Here is a 17,952-nt window from a genome sequence, read left to right on the forward strand (position 1 = left end):
TACATTACTTAATTAACTCTTTAAAATAAATTAAACTACTAACAACTTAGTCAGCTTGGTAGAAAAATCAGTTATTCAACAGTTCTAACAGAAAGCATTTGGCATGAACGTATCGAAACAGTTGTAGACAAACAGTTATTTTTAACAGCTGTAAATAACACAACACATACCTGAATTATATACGAACATTTATTTTCATGATTCCGGCCGGCAACTTCAGAGATTATAACGCCTTCACATGTTGGTTGCCTGAAAAAAACCCTCGTTCCTTGCGTCATAGAGAGAGCAGCTCCCCATTGAGTCGTCAGTTCTCTCTGATGTTCAGCTAACGACTGACTAGAATCTCCCCAAATCTACATATCATCACGTGGCTTAGACCCCAACTGCTGACGTAGCATAAATCTGATTATTTGTTTATCCAAATTATGGTTTCCTGTATTTTCTAAAATCATATTCTTTTTTCCAATCTAATTGTTTATTTTTCTAATCATAATAATTGATCCAGCGATCCACCGTCGCTCAAATCAATTAATAATAATAATAATAATAATAATAATAATAATAATAATAATAATAATAATAATAATAAAATAATAATAATAATAATGTTGTGACCCTTGGCCCTGCCTGCATCAGATACCACGCTATGATCACAGCCAAAGGGCCACAACGTTACAGCTATACACTGTGACATCTGCCAAAGCATTGTTATAATGAATTTACATATGGGAATAATAGTCTGAAATAGTACAACATGCATTCTTTTTGTTTCGCTTTATGTTCAATATTTAAATTGTCTCAATAAAATAAACGTATTCTTGAATGATTTCACGAACACATCGTTGAGTTATTATGATTATCCCAGGAATACGATGGCTGTTGCGCTCTCGTATTTGAACACACATAAAATTGTATTCTTTCATTGCTCGCACTCTGAGTTTATCTCTTTTCGCAACTTTCAGCCTTTTTTTCCCCCAATAGAAAAGTAATTGATAGTCTTTATCACTTTTAGCGTTATTTCTATATAAAAGTGCTCGACTCGTCACTGATCTCTGATTCCTGTTTTAAAGACACTTTACATCCATGCACCTTGTGTTATTCCGAACTTTCAGAGATACTTTTAGAAGTATTCCCGTTCGGAGAAACACGGCACTACAGTGCTGCTTCCCTGCTGACTAAAAGATGATCGTTTAAATAAAATGCAACAAATTTTTTTATGAACTCTATAAGTAATTAACTTTCATTCTATGTTTTATAAACTTTCAATTCTCATATTGCTATCAGTAAGTATACACATCATGGATACCTTATTGTTGCGTAGTTTTTCGCGTTCGTTTGTGGTTACTCATATATATATATACAGATGGATAGATATACATAAATATTTATAGATAGATAGATAGACATAGATAGTCAGATATATAGATATAGATATATAGATAGATATAAATATATATATACATATACATACATACACGTACATATATACACATATATACATATACACATACACATATATACATATATACACATATACTCATACATATACAGACATATACATATATATACATACATATATACATACATAGTGCATATACATACATATGCATGTATGCATGTATACACCTATATATATATATATGCATGAAGATATGCATACATACGTATAAATATATACATATACATATATATATATACATACATATACATATATACATACATATACGTATATACATACGTATATATGCGTGTGTGGAATTAAAGTAACTGAAAATATTTCGCCTCACAGCAAGATCTAAAGGAACAAAGGCTACTTCACAGGAAGAGTTACTTTAACTTGTGGAGTGGTAGTTCCTAAAAAGCTCGCTTTGGGGCGAAATAAAAAAGAGTATCTAAATTATAAAGTCGGACTAAAATGATGTTTCGTGTTATTCTAATTCCAACTTAATTTTTGCGATATAGGCTATCTTCTACAATTAGACTTCCTTACTGGGCGTTTTTCTTAAAAAGCAACATTTATAACTTGTTCTATAATGTCATAAATCTCTATTTGTATAGATATACTGTTCGGAAGACTCGAGACCAGCTAGAAATTTCTCTTTGATGCAATTTGCGAAGACATTAATCCCGGGTTACTAACAATTGCTGCAAAAAATGAAAAGGGAATTTAATACCTATAAATGCTTGATTAAAAACGAAAATATCTAGCTGTATTCGCTATTATCTGCGCTAACGACACATGCATATGAAAACTTGAAAAAATAAAGCAGTTAAACGTATGTGCATTTGCACATACATATACCATACACATTGCGTCGAACTATGTCTGGCAAGTTTCACATAAAAAAGAAACTGACTGTTTTGTAGCTATTTTTCCAACTTAAACCACATCGATTCCGTTTCACGGATCCGAATACTCTGTATATAAAGTTTCAATTTTGTAGACAAAATAATTGAAAGAGGTAGTTCAGTAGAGATCGTTCCGCAGACAGAAAATGTAATTTATCTATACTATTAATGCAATTTTAAATGTTTATTTATTCATGTTTGTGTATATATACCAATACATCTTTCGAAGGGATGCACGCAATTGAAAAATTATTTTTTCCCTGAAATGTGTGAGGTATTAGATTGTCCTTATCTTTATATGCGTTGTAACGAACCACGCTGAATCACATAAAACGCCCCAAATAAGAGTTTTGGGGCCGTTTCGTGCAAATGTCGAAAAAGGTACCTGCCCATATCAACGAAATTTAGCACTGTATGTATACAGTCGGGGTAACATCTTTCGGCATACGGAACGGGCATATGGCGCAATGGATAACGCGTCTGATTACGGATCAGAAGATTCCAGGTTCAAATCTTGGCAAGTTCGTAATAGTTTTAACCATTATTTTATCTAACTTTTACTCTTTATCCTTAACCTTAGTTAGGATATTTTTTGTTTTTTTAGTGATTTTGTTTTGTGCATATGGGAATTTCCCATACTCCGAGTTCACAATAGAAGCATTGATGGTAAGACGATGTTGAGTGTACTTGGTGTTGAGTGTACTCGTGTTTGCCAACGAGGCACAGACGCTAGTTTAAAATATATAGAGATGGAGATGCATATGATGGAGACAATACACAATCAAGATAATCCAGTCAGTAAAGAAAGAAAATCTTTAATCTATTGACAAATACTGACAGATATTTGAAAGATACATTAATGGAAGACAGTTAGTTATTGGCTGCCCTATCAATTGGCTTGTCTTTTTTTTACGCAATTAATTAAAAACGATAATTCGCATTGTTTTGCAGAGATCTTTGATTTATATATTTTTTTCTTTTATATGAAGCTTGTTGATAAATTCATTTTCGAACTGAAGCACCGACAAAATAGCGAATCGGCATTCATGTTAATCATCAGTTCAAATCATTATCGCTATGTTCGTATCTTTTAATTTCTTTTGCTTTATAAATAAGATAAAATAGAAAATAAAAAGTAAATGATGTTGAGGTCTTCTGTCTCAACGGAACGCTTTATCCGTCGAGTAATCTGCATCACCATTTAATTATTGTACTTTATTTTACAGGAAAACAGTCCTAATGAACTCGTTTTAGATTAAAGAGATTAATAAAGCGATAAGCAACACACAATTGATATTTTCCTCACATTTATTGAACAGCAATCATCCGAATTATTTGGAATTCAAAACCTTTTATTTTCAACTACTCTTCCGGCTAATATCGTCGTCAAACTCCATTTAAAGTTTTAAATAGGAGTTGCTTTTTGACTTTTTCCCTATAAAAGAAACATGGAGCATTAAACTGCTACGAGAAAATTATAATGATGAACAAGAAAACATGGGAATAAAATAAATAAAATTAAAATCATGTATCTAACCCTAAAATTAATTCCGAACACTAACACTAACACTAACACTAGCCTGCGGGATGAAAATTATTATTTTTTATCTTTTAAAATTTATTAAAAAAAAGTAGGCTTCATAGATTCGTACTAGCAAAAAACAGATGGCGCATTTCTAAAAAAAAAAAAAAAAAACAAGATTGAGAAACCGCTCAGCTGACATTTTCTGGTTAATTCTGTCAACTGCCAAGCGAGACCGAGCCAACTTCATCGGGTTGCTAAATGCTAAATGCAGAAGCACTAAAAGATAAGGGTTAACTGAGTGTTAGCTGGGCTGTGAGACAATACTGTGATGATTTACGTATAATAATGGTGGTGATTCTGCAAAATTTTAGTTTTTAAGATGGCGGTTCAACATGAATTTATTTAAATTGAACTTGAAAACAATAATGATCTAATCAGTTTGTAAGTAGCCTCACAGTATTGTGTTCCACAGACGCACAGTTCGAGAACAACACTCTTCCTACGTGATTTGTATATATCTATAAGCAGCTATTAGACTCAACTAAACGGGGAATAGGCATCATTTCCTTCTTCAGTTTAATCTTTTTTTATATTCTGACGCGTATTGAACGGCTTTTGGGAGTTGATTTTTAAACTAACCTATCTCTGACGAAGTGTTTGTTTTTCCCTCTTTGAAGTACATCTTTATATACCCTTACAAATATTTTTACTTCGTATTATTGCTGCAGTGATTAATCGAAATTGGAAAAATGTGGACTTTGGGGATATCGGAATCGAAAAATTGTGCCTATTTACGGATGCCAACCATGATTTCTTTAATTACTTTTTTCTTCCAATGCTTGTAGACTTAATAAAATCATCAATGCTTCTCGACTTTAAACTATTAATAAAACAAAACTCCATAGATTATCCTCCCACAAGTTTGTTTACGTTTGAGAAAAATATATGTGCATTTAGCATGCGTTTTTTTTTACGATAATCGGAGGGAAATAACAAGTTCATAATTAAATATTTAAAAATAGAAAAATAAACGGAATCTGTAATTGTATCGGAATCGGAACAAATATTCGAATTGTCCCATCATTAGTCTGTATGACTGCAAACAAGACACACTGCTACTGAAACGTAAGGATCTATTGTGAATTAGGAGTTTCAAAGGCAGGTAGTTCGAGGAAAGGACGGTAGTCTGAGGAAAGGCAGGTAGATCGAGGAAAGGCGGGTAGTTCGAGGCAACATGTTATTAAGTTAGAAAATCTTGTGGCATACGGAGACTTCCAAAAAGAAGTATTAAGTGAAGTGCTCGTCGTCTTTGTCGGAGGAACTGTCGTTAAACGTCCACACATGTACCAAGTTCTGTACTAGACATTCTAAAACCAGTGCAGAAACGCAACATACTATGGGTTAGAAACCATTTTGCGAACTCCCTCCGGGAATTAGTGACTGGTAGTTGATGCACTGGTCTAAATGTAACAACCATGCTCCATCCATTGGCAAATTGTGAGCTTTTTCTTTTTTGACAGACTTTTCTACTTGTTCATGTTACCTGTCATGTAACCTGTTTTGTAGCCTTCCTCAGTGAGCTGACTCGACTATGATTTTTGTACATATACAAGCCATAGATTTTTCGACATATACTAACACCAGACTTTTCTACATATACTAACCACAGATTTTTCTACATATACAAGCCATAGATTTTTCTACATATATTAACCACAGACTTTTCTACATATACTAATCACAGATTTTACTACATATACAAGCCATAGATTTTTCTACATATACTAACCATAGACTTTTCTGCATATACTAACCACAGACTTTTCTACATATACTAACCACAGACTTTTCTACATATACTAACCGCAGATATTTCTACATACACTAACCCAGAACGCTCATTCATTCTATTAAGATGGCCATACCATCGAAGTCTACCGTTTCTACACATCACTTTATACTCTGCAGATTTGATATTTTTCGGAATTCATTAAATCTAAGCTTATCTTTCAGGCTCAAATTACACATGCAACAGTTCATATCTATAATATACAAAGATTACATTACGTATAGCTTCTTGCTAAATATACCATACACCTTCTATCTTCATTGTTGAAACACAAGAAGCATAATTTAGAATAGAAGTTCATCTTTGTGCCATGCACCATGTGCTAAAGGTATGGAGCTTTATATATACATATATATATATGTATATATATATATATATATATATATATATACATATATATACGCTTATATAGAAAATTATTGGAAAACAAAGATTATATTACTGCTATTAATAAAGTTAACTCTTCATTACATGATCTAGACATTGGTATTACACATCTTGTCTACGTATATTTAGTCTTAATATCGTACACTAAGTCTAATTACATATTTTCAAGTATCCTCAGAATCCTGGACATAAGATGGAAAGACAGGGTGCCCAACACAGAAGACATTCGCGAACACGCCTACCCAGCATGTTAAGACCGTGTAAACTACATTGATGGGGCTATGTCTACCGTATATCAAGTAAGTACATTCAGAAAAGATCTTTGTATAGAGAATTGACCTACCAAAATATTCAAAGACGGCATTAGTATCGCGATGTCATAAGAAATACTATATTCATGCTGTGCCCACCAAAACAGTCCTGGGGGAGCCACACATCCAATGTGATCTAAATGGAGACGAAATTTGACTAAGATCATCAAGCCAGGTGAGAAGGTTGACACAAATCATCACAGGTAAGCGGACCAGCATAATGCAATGGGCCTGCGTCAGTACCAGTCTCTTCAGTTACAAACGCAGATACCCCAGTAAAACAGGCAACTGAGATGCTACTAATAGTGTAAAACTATCGTAGCTACGAAATCGTCCTAGAAATTTCGAGACGATGGGATGTTTCTCCGTTGTAGTCCTACCATGCTGGGCATTATCTCTTGGGAGCGATGATAATCGCGTCCAAGATTACCGGTTAAACGTTGCTGCTATTTCGTTCACATAGTAATAAATCATCAGGAGTTACTGCCTAACCGAGCGGCTTCAAATAGTTATCAATTTTCTGCATATCATTATCTGAACGAAGCTGAAAATTGAACACTTGACATTATTTTTACCCATGATATTTAAATAACTCTGTATCTTTTCATTGTATGCCGAAACGATGCATGTGTCATTTGTAGTACATCAGTACCTTTATCAAAATAAAATGCAAAATTTGATTACTCTAAATATGTTGATGGCAGCTATTTTGAATTTAAATCGGAAATTTTCATTTTCCCATGCATACATAAGTCACTTGCTAAATTAGTTGTGTATAATTGTACAGTTTTATTTATATTTAAATGAAACCTGTTTTGCATGTAGTACCGCATGCTTTTATAAATGACAGACTTCTAGCAGTTTTGGGACAGCCGTTCTAAGAGAATTAAGCCGTGAATGTTAAGGAAAAGAAATTCAAAACCAATCCTGCTTCACGAAGCACATGATGGCAATCTATTTGCACCGAAAAGTCGTTTATCTTCGAAAACTACACACATAATTAATATGAGTATTAGAAGATAAAACAGGTACCGACATAATTATTAGAAATTCGAATTGATTGTTTCATAAGTAATTATCGTAACAGGTGTCTGTTAGATATTGAAGAAGTAATCCTTTGTATATACCTTCAATAAATAGTAATAAATAATATGGATAATGCGAAAGGTATGTTCGCATAATACATATTAAACTAATAAAAATACTTTTAGTAATAATAATAGATATTTTATGCATGCACGTAGATAAGAGAATAGCCATCAATCTCTCTAGGTTTTATTTCGTTGGATAAACAAATATAAGAATCTTGTGACTTTCGATCGAAATTCCATAGTTTAGAATCATGCCATTGTTACATGTTAACAAAATGTCCTTAGTAATTTCCTCCGAGTTATATATTATATATATGACCAAAATATTATTTTGGAATACAATTACCTCAAAATGGAAAGGGATACTGAATATATGGAATTGTAAACTGAAATTAAAAGATTGGCAAAAAAAATGTGTCACCATTATTATATATGTGATTAGGTATATTTAAAATTGATTGATTCCAAAGTAAAACGTAGAGTATTTTATTCTTCTTGAACGATATTTTTGTATTTTCTAAAAACATCTCAGACAGGGGTCGGAGAATGATTTCGACTTACCTGACAATTTAAAGGATTATGTTATGCATTTGCTTGCCTATATATATATATATATATATATATATATATATATATATATATATATATATATATATATATATATATATATATATTGGTGATGGGATGATTCCAATATTGTACCCGATTCCGATACAATTACTGATTCTGATTCTTTATAAATCTCTAAATATTTAATTATAAAAGTGTTATTTTGTCCCATTTACTGTAAAAACATCTTACATGTGCCTATATATAGACTAATTTTTAAGATTTCAGATTAAAATGACCAACTACCGCAGGAATTTGAATACATCTCAATAAATCCTTATAGTTACACATGGTGAATTTTGAAAGTGCAATCCGGACGTCAGGACACTTTAAAAGAACGATAAATAATAAAATTATGATTTAATTTGGAAAAAATACCAGGAAACATAAGGAATGCTTCAGACTAATGTTCGACCATCTTGCATGAATAAAGCATATTTTCATTAGAGGAGGACCATACATGTTAAGCAAATAAGCGCGGAGATATTTACCTGTCTTTGTTTTATCATTATTTCCATGGCAAGTGCTTGTCTTTGTTGTGTGTGCGTGATTTTATATGTGTGCTCTGTGTGTATTGTGTAATATCTATGTCTATCTATATATATACATATATATATGTGTGTGTATGTGTGTGCGCGTATGCGTCTTTATTATGTTTATATCTTTATGCAAACTATCGGAAAAATAATATTTAAGTTACGGCATCATGAAAATGGAATCTTTTCTCTGATTGATTCATAATGAGCCATAGTACTTATCGGCAGGATCCACACAAGTAGAATTACGTTATTTTCGACTTATTCTGTAGAGGAAACAGAAACCTACAACTCATACGTGCATTTTGAAACGAGCTCTGGATATAGATTAAAGGACTCGATTGAAGACATCTTTGCATCACTTATTCACGTCTTCACAGGATATAAATCTGAGTGCGAGCACATCAGATCCGTTTAAAAGATATTGTTGACAGTTTTATTCCTAAACGTTGTCGGTTCGTGCTATTAGACATTTTGGTTCGATTGGCGATGGACGTCAGTGGTTCGTGACGCCGTGCAGGCGGTAGGTCTATTTACAACCGCCGAAATTGTGACCTGCATTGATAAAATAGTTGGCTATTTCGAAGGAAACATCATATGTTGTTGTATAATAGCCTACCTTATACGGTGGCAGAAAAATTACGGTAAAGGCTGTAATTTTGATTTTCTGAAAGAGAAGGGATTTTATAAATATTTAAAAAGTAAGGCCTTGCTGGAGATAACTATTTAATTAATTGCTTTTTAATACATTTTTTTAATAAATATATGCGACAATACTTCCAACCATAAATAATACTCATAGAAGAGACGTTGCGAGTCTATCTCTCATACAGCATCATATTTATGTCAAATTATCGACTGAACGTCACCCTATTGTTCTCCTCTGTAAAAACATTCACAGTAAACACTCAACTAGCTACAAACACTACCAGCAATTTCGTTTACTCTCTATACGTGCTGAAAACTAATCGGAAATGTTTTTGTTTTACAACTGCTAATCTGTGGAACACGATATCGCGGAGCTGCTTTCAATCTAACTGTAACATAATCGTTTCAAGCCTAGCGTCAACAGGTTCTGAATTAACCATCTTCTAAGATAAATAAACTGATCTATTTTTAATCGCGGTAAGCATGAAGACTTAGCATTTAATGGTTTTCTGGCCTTGATAAACGTTATTATATGGTCTGGCAGAAAAGTCATTATATGCACGAGTTTTAATATATCTGGAGCATCTCAAGTAGGGGAGTTTTGCCGCAAAATGTTTGCACCCATCAGATTTGAATTTCTGCATATAAGTACCTAGAGATGCGAGCAAGGAATGGAATTATATACGGAAGTTAGAACAGTTCTTAGAACTGCACGCCTGTGGAACTCTGTTCCGTCTGCCTGCTTCCCACCGGACTGCAACTTGGATGTCTTCAAGTCCAATGTTAACAAATTCCTAATGAACCGCCCCCTTAAGTAAACACTTCATCAAATCTCCACACTAACGTAATGGACTTGTAATAACCCTTATCCCTGAGTGACTTCCGGGCCTTGATAAGTGGTGATCACTGTATAAAAAAAGTGATTCGGGAAAGAAGCTACTAAAATAAAATGTTTTCCGGTGTATTAGCACTACAGTGAAGGGATGAGACTTTGTTACTTGTCAGGCTTGTCGGTGTATTTCTTTAATATATTTAAATAATTATTAACCGTCAATGTTTGGCTAAGAAGAAAGTGTAGTCTTTGTTTTTTTTACAATATTCGTAACCTTTACTATCCTTGATCTGTTAAGAAAAAAAAACTATCTTGACTTACAAATTGTTTAGATGTTTGTCTTAATCAGCAGTAACAGCGTTTTACTCACTTTGAAAACGGACCTTGTGGCTAAATTTACTCTCATAGAAAGACAAGTAAATAGGAACAATAAAACCTATTACGAAATCCGAACTCTTGCATTCTTTAAACCACATCAGTATTGAAGATGAAATTAATGCCTAGTTTCGAAAAAGAATTGCTGCATTTTGTAAAGTATGAAAGAAACACAACTTATCTTACTCGTATGAGAATAAACAAAACTCATACAATTACAAACAGAACACACTTCTCAAGCTTAAAATTTTTTAACCTTATTTTTTCACATTGAAAAATACCAAATTTCATGAATAATACGTTTCTAATTAAAAAAATTAGGCGTAAAAATCTAGTGTTGGCCGTGTAAATATTTAGTCGTCTCTGCATATTTGTTTTCATAGAACGTTAAAGAATATTTGCAATATAGTGTTACGTGATAAAAAAAAAAGCCGTGAGCTAGTGTTTTCTTAAAAGCATTCATGTCGAAACTGCCCTTCTTACAAACAATTGTAGCAATACAAAAGTTTTTAACGAATCCAAACGAATATTTTTGAAAAAGAGTTTTACATTGAAAATTTATATAATATCATAACATCCACACCAGCCTGATTCGATAAATTACATTAGTCAATATGTATTTGTAAATCATTGAATTCTTTAATGTTGTAATTAAATATATTAAACTTGTCCTGTATTTAACGGTGCTTCCTCCTAAATGGTAAGGTCACCGCTTTCAAAATTCAGTTTCTTACGCACTATGTTCAGAACTTCGAATAAACCACAAAAATCGTTAATAATCTGTAACTATTCAACCCGATTTATAAATATATTCCTCAGTAAAAAAATCGGTTTTGATTTTGTATAGAACAAATAACATGTGTATTAAAAAAAAATCCGTTCCTTTACAGTTAATAATCTCATGGACCTAATCAGAAATTGTCTCTAGTAACTGCAAATAAAATTAAAGGAAAATATCTATCGTGCCTCTCCATTCTGTGGACAAAATAATCCTGATGGAAACTGATTTGAGTATTGTGTCGACATATAGAAAAACATATAGGCTCTCTAATCTACAATAATTATTTTTTAAATATTTACATTTTTTAACCAATCAGCATTTGTTCTGCGTTTTCTTCTTATGTATCAGAGGGTTGTATTTTTTTCTACTAAAACTCAAAATTCGTGGGACTTCATAAAAGGCGCAAATTATTACATATAAATAAAAATATGTTGCAGGAAAAATTTTTTTTTAAATAGAGACACGTGATCTCTAGTGATGGAAAGCAACCTACTTACCTTTGAGACCTTACAAAGTATCCCACTGGATTGATACCGCGTGGTAGACCTTTTCCGATAGTGATTATATAGGCCCAATACTCGTAAAAATTTAGGAGCTAAACCGCTTTCCGTCGACTTTAATTAAGGATATGACATATGAATAACAACGCATGTTGGTCAAACTTGATGAATACGTATAAATGCTCTCTCTCCATAGTGCGCCTATTTCTTTTCTTCACAATCGCATATACGCGCTTAGCAATACGGGTTCTTTTTCTCACAGCAATAAAGCAAGTCATAATTATTTTCATCACTTATTCTAAGACAGGGCTCACAACGATTGCCACATAACATTTATAATCAACTGAAATAGTCATATAATTTGAGGAAATGCGTTGCCAAAAATAATTTTATTTGAATGGTAAACTTTTTTTTACGACACCCATTGCGATTAAACACTTCCATTCAATATTCCGTTCGAAAAAAAAATCGTTTACCTACATCTTTGAAGATTATTAGCGATTTCCTGCGACAGGATAATCGCTAATTGTTAAGGTTAGGAACATTTAAGTTGGGATAAAAGGAGATTCTCAAAAACATATTTGCTTTCGTCAGGAATAGAATATCTTACCCGATACATCCACTCGCTATTTCTCTCCTCAATCGTCCCTCGGAGTGCAATTCTTGGAACTTTTTGCATCTAGTTCATCGGGTATATTCAATAGGTATACTTTAATTTTTTTTATTATATCACTGACCTTATTATTATTAAAATGCTTTAAATGAGCCATCCAACTAAGTATATGCGGCATAATCACGTTGACACACCGGTTCTCGCCAGATCACCGAAGTTAAGCAATGTTGAGCCTGGTCATTACTAAAATGGCTGACCAATTTGGGAATTCCAGCTGCTGTATGTAGGAGGACGTCGACACCTCCCTGCAAAAAGTTGCAAAAACCTAACGTCGTCATCTCCCCTAACGGGGATATACATGCGACTGGGGACCGCTTGTGAATTTCGTACTCCACAGAAACTTCTTCCTTCGGAGTAAGTCGGTTAAACCCTGAATAGGGTTGGTGCTGACTGCACACACATACATCCAACTAAGTAATCCAATTTATTTCTACTACGAAAGATGACTAAGACATGTTCCCCTTGTCCACTATACACTCATTAACCTTCATACTTGAGTGGCTTTCGGCCCTTGATAAATGGTGACTCCATTATAAAAAAAGAAAAAATCTTCCTAATGTTCCAGTTTCTTTTTCAATTGCCCATCACTTGTCAATAGATAATTCTTTTATCCGTTTAATATCTGTTTAGACTAGCATTATTGGAAACACTGGCTTCAACTAAACTTACTACATTCTCCATCTTGTTCCAGATCATTATGTCAGGTTTAGTAGCTAAGTTTCCTAAACACACACACACACACACACACACACATATATATATATATATATATATAATACACACATATATATATATATATAATACACACATATATATGCATAAATAAAGTTAGAAGAGTAAAGGTAGGTGTTCTTGTAACATTAGAATATTGTATCAATTAGCAAAGCATTGATTTTCTAATCTGTTATGCAATTAAAGATGCATTGTGTCGTAAGAATGCTTCTGATATTGTCATAGTGTTTTATATATTTACACATGTGTACTAAACATCGATGCGTTTTTACTAATGTTTATACTCTGGTGAAAAGAGGGGATCTATAAAAATAATCAGGGTAAGGATGTTTCTTTATTATAATTCTTTAATAATATTGTATTTTACTCAGTTTTTATATTCATCATCAATATTTCGTTACATTGCCTACACACACACACACACACACACACATATATATATGCACATATATATATATATATATATGTGTGTGTGTGTGTGTGTGTGTGTGCATGAAATGGGAGCAAGAAAAAGAGCTGACGGTTCACTAATGAAACTGCAGATAATAATTATAACGAGAATATTGTTAGAACTAACTTTCATTTCATTTATCATCCTGCTGCTAATTAAAATCCCTTACATAAAAAAATACGTACTTATTTATACCATTATATAAAAGGAACTTTGTGTGTGAGTTTTTTTCCTATGGATTCGGACACGGTTGGACTAATTAAAAAAAGAAAATCAGACGAAGGTACTTGATGTGTCTGGGAGAGTTCTTACATAGATTTTATATCAGAATGCGTCTGGTAAGTATCGAGAATCTGAAAATGTTGATAGAAGAAGAATCAATCTGATTTGGGCCAAAGTTAACACTTTTATACAACCTTACATCACAAGTGCATTTGAAACGTTTTATCAGCGCACAAGTAGAAAAACCCAGTCCATAAAAATCAACTGTAGATTATTCTATAAGACAGTGGCGCGTTCGAAATGAATATTCCTTTTTAGAACACTATCTTTCGAAATGAATGTTTTTGTTTAGAGCACAACTGAACCATTATACTTGACTTTTTCATTGTAAACTTTTAGTACAGTGATTATTTAAATATGATTTTATAAAATCAGCAGCAAATACTCTGCAGTGCAATGTAGACTACAGTAAATTGTTCACTAGGTCACTACGGGGAGGCATATGAACGCTCTTTCTAGTACACTGCAATCCATCGTTTTGATTATAAAATGGGTCATTTCACTGATTTCAATGACAATAAAAGTATGGGATGATGGAATATTTATTGATCGTCATTTAATCCCGAATAATGTCGGGTCTCCCTGCTAGTGGATATTTAAATCTGTAAGACAGCTTTATTGTCTAATTGTACACTGATGTAATTTTTATCTATTTCCCAGGTGACAAACTTCTCCTACGATGGGTTCCATGTTTGTAATTCAAATTTAAATTTGCGCATTCGTTGGAAAGGGAACTGCAGCTGGTTTGAAGAAGGTGGGTACTTTCTTTTACTGGATCGCTTTGTCCATAATTTCGTTCTTCACATTTTCCGCTGGATTAATTGTATGCATTGAAAACATTCGTCAAGTCATTTTATGAAAGGAAGGCGTTTGAAAAGCCTTTAGCAATTGTCACAATCGATTAGCACAGATTATCTTAAACATGGTTCCAGCTGTTCGTTGCTCTTAGATTTTCGCAAAGATTCCGCATCATTATTCGCCAAACAGGTTCAATCATAAACAAATACAAAACTTGGGGATTTTGTTTTTATTTTCTCAGTAGAAATAAAGAAAACAAAAAATGTCTCTAAAGATTCAAGTTCGATAACTCCAACTCCTAAAGTGGTTTTAGATTCTTCCTTTTTTTCCAAAAAACGTAACAACAACAACAACAACAACAACAACAACAACAACAACAACAACAAAAACAACGTCAACAACAGCAGCAACAACAACAACAAGAACAACACCCCCGAAAAATATGATTGAAATAAGGGTCTTCATTTTTTATTTAGTTTTTAATTCATCTGAATTTGTTTTAATGAAACAATTCGGGGTCTTGCGATTGGTAATATGCAAAAACGACACCCATAAAAAAGAGATTTTGAATTGCACGAATTCCTATCAAAAACATTAAAAAAAACACACACACAGAATAAAACAGAATACGGACACTTCAAAGATGCGTCCTTTTAGACTACGCTTTCGACAATGAAGCCTGCACGGTGAAAAGATTAATTAATAATGCATAGTGATATCTCAAGCAAAATACGATTTTTAAATTTAGCATGATAAACGGTTAAGCACATTATTTCAATCTTAATTTATACATATCGACACGATATCTAAACTGATCTTCTATTTTTTAAAAGAAGCAGTATATATATATATATATATATATATATATATATATATATATATATATATACACACATATTTATACACGATAAAATTGTCGCGCTAGAAAACACGACATGATTCAATTTCTGATGTTAACCAGTTTTATTTTTTTGTTGCAGAGCATTAGTCAGTTAGTCAGTTGTGTACTACTCGCAATAGCGATAGCTGCCTTTTATCACGTCTGAAAGTGACAGCATGTTGAACGAGCGAGATCGGAAATCCGCCGCTGTGAAACTCATGCTCCATATCGATCCAAATTATATCAGGACCATTTCCAGTTCTCCAACAATGCATCGCTAGATTGCCACGAATAACGGAGACGTGCCCATTGTGATGAAAACAAAGTTTCTGGCCAGTTTTTAGTGTGGTTACAAAGGATAATTTGCAGGGATACTATGTTGGGAGTTGAGCAGCAAAATGTCTGTTTACATTACACTTGAACTTCTGCATGTCAGTACTGTCTGGGTAGAAACTATTAGAGTAGAAAGCTTTCTGGCATCTTGGAATCTCTACTGTGTAGGAGTGAGGTTTTGCTACTTGTTGGGGTTGTCAGGGGTTGTCGGGGTTTTCAGGGTTATTTACGTCGAGGAGGAACAATGGCATGTAGTTGTAGTTCGTCGGAGCATCCACCATTAAAATACTTGTAACGTAGATATAGAGATGCAATATTTCGTCGATGGGACAGTGACTGAAGCCAATTGTGACCTTGTAGAGGGACAGGATATTTTCATGTGTAAGTAAATTTCTAGAACGGTAAATGGAGAGCCCACCCTCCTCGCAGCAGCCGCGGCAATACCATCGGTGTATCGGTTCCAACTCATGTTTCCTGTGAATCTTAAGCTGAAGAGTTTGAACAAAGTACTTTCAGGTAATGTATCATTAGCCATAGCTATTGGTGGTTGAAAAGGTTTCTTGTAATTATTGAAGGAAACAAGCTTAGTCTTGACAGCATTGAATATTACTATCCCTCTCTCCCAATTCTTCTACCGACTGCAGGTCTTCATCTAGGTTTTCCGCCATTGCCTTAGATGTGTGTTCATTCATTTACCCTTCATGCCTGTTATATAACGTGGTGTCATCAGCAAATACACCTATCACCTATCTCAGAAAGAATTTTATCAGGGAGGTCTTTTATGAATGTCAAGAATAATAAAGATTCAAGGATCGACCTCTGAGGAACATCCGTATTTATATTACATCGTTTTGAGTAGGACCATCGCGAACAACAGGGATTTTTCTCTTATTTAAGAAGGATTATATTATGTTAAGCATTCGTCCGGTAATACCATATGATCTGATTTTCCTGCGAAGCCCATCGTGGCAAAAGCCTTAAATATATCTAGGTCTACAGCCCTACCGTACTCTGTTTTATCACCTGCATGGTATATACGTTCAGAGATTATAGCTAGCATATCTACAGCAGAACGGGCTTGCCTTAATCCATATTGTTGGTCGGACAGATGTTTAGCAACTGTAAGGTGGTAAACTAGAGCTTTATTAATTAAAGACTAAAATATTTTGGTGAAAAGAGGGGGGAGGCTAATGTGGCGATACTTAAATGGGTTTGTGTGCTTGCCAAAATTCTAGTAATCTGGTACCAGAGAGGCAGTTTTCAGCATTCAAGAAAGGAAGATTAGTTAAGAACATTTATTGAAGAGTTTGGAGAAAACTGGAGCAACCGCAGCAGAGCAGATTTTAATGGTAAAACTGGGATGAGATCAGGTCCACATGCTTTTGGGATATCTAGGTTTTTATGATATCATGTCCTTGAGTAGGGGTGATTTTCAGATCATCAAGTGTAGTTTCTGTCCCCAATCTACAGCAAATAAAAATGAGAAAAGTTCCAATACCTAACGGTTAACAGACTTACTTTTTAGACCCTACAATGAAGATATCTTACAAAAACATTTTTTCTTACTAAAACAAATATGTTCATTTGTTGATTCAAAGGATCAAAATAAATAAATATTCACGAAACGTACGGTAGATAGATATTATATTTTTATATATAGTTCGAATTTTCTTTGTTAAAATTGCTATATGATAATCGTGTTGCTCTTTTTCTGGCATTTTAATATTTGATCAGCACTCGGCCTATTCCGGAGATTAACGTAAGGCACAGGCATATGCCGAGGCAAAATCGCGAGAAAAAAAACGGGTCGTTAAATGTTAATTAGACGTTACAGATGTATCACGTAAGTTTCCGAATGAGTATTAATAAATAAACCGACTTACCCATTACTCTTAGGCAGAGGGTAGACTCCCACAGTCGAAGTTGGTACCAGGAATAGAATCAGAATGTACAGTTGGCAATACCTCAGTAAGAGCGTCGAAAAGGACCGACGATTTGTCATGGTCTCTG

At 33.6% G+C, this 17,952-nt stretch overlaps 1 protein-coding gene across 1 annotated transcript in view; it reads right to left on the bottom strand.

Moving 5' to 3' along the window:
* LOC145293272 (uncharacterized) overlaps positions 1–17,952 on the bottom strand; it is a 489,760-nt gene that overhangs the window by 64,699 nt on the left and 407,109 nt on the right. Inside the window, exon 3 of the mRNA XM_080139872.1 lies at positions 17,826–17,952. This exon is cut by the window's right edge and continues 16 nt beyond it. Within this exon, the coding sequence (XP_079995998.1) occupies positions 17,826–17,944 (119 nt within the window). The 5' untranslated portion in view covers positions 17,945–17,952. The remainder of the gene's footprint in view (positions 1–17,825) is intronic.

The sequence above is a fragment of the Euprymna scolopes genome, chromosome 14, assembly GCF_053919585.1.
Source record: "Euprymna scolopes isolate OS-2025 chromosome 14, ASM5391958v1, whole genome shotgun sequence".
Taxonomy (NCBI): domain Eukaryota; kingdom Metazoa; phylum Mollusca; class Cephalopoda; order Sepiida; family Sepiolidae; genus Euprymna; species Euprymna scolopes.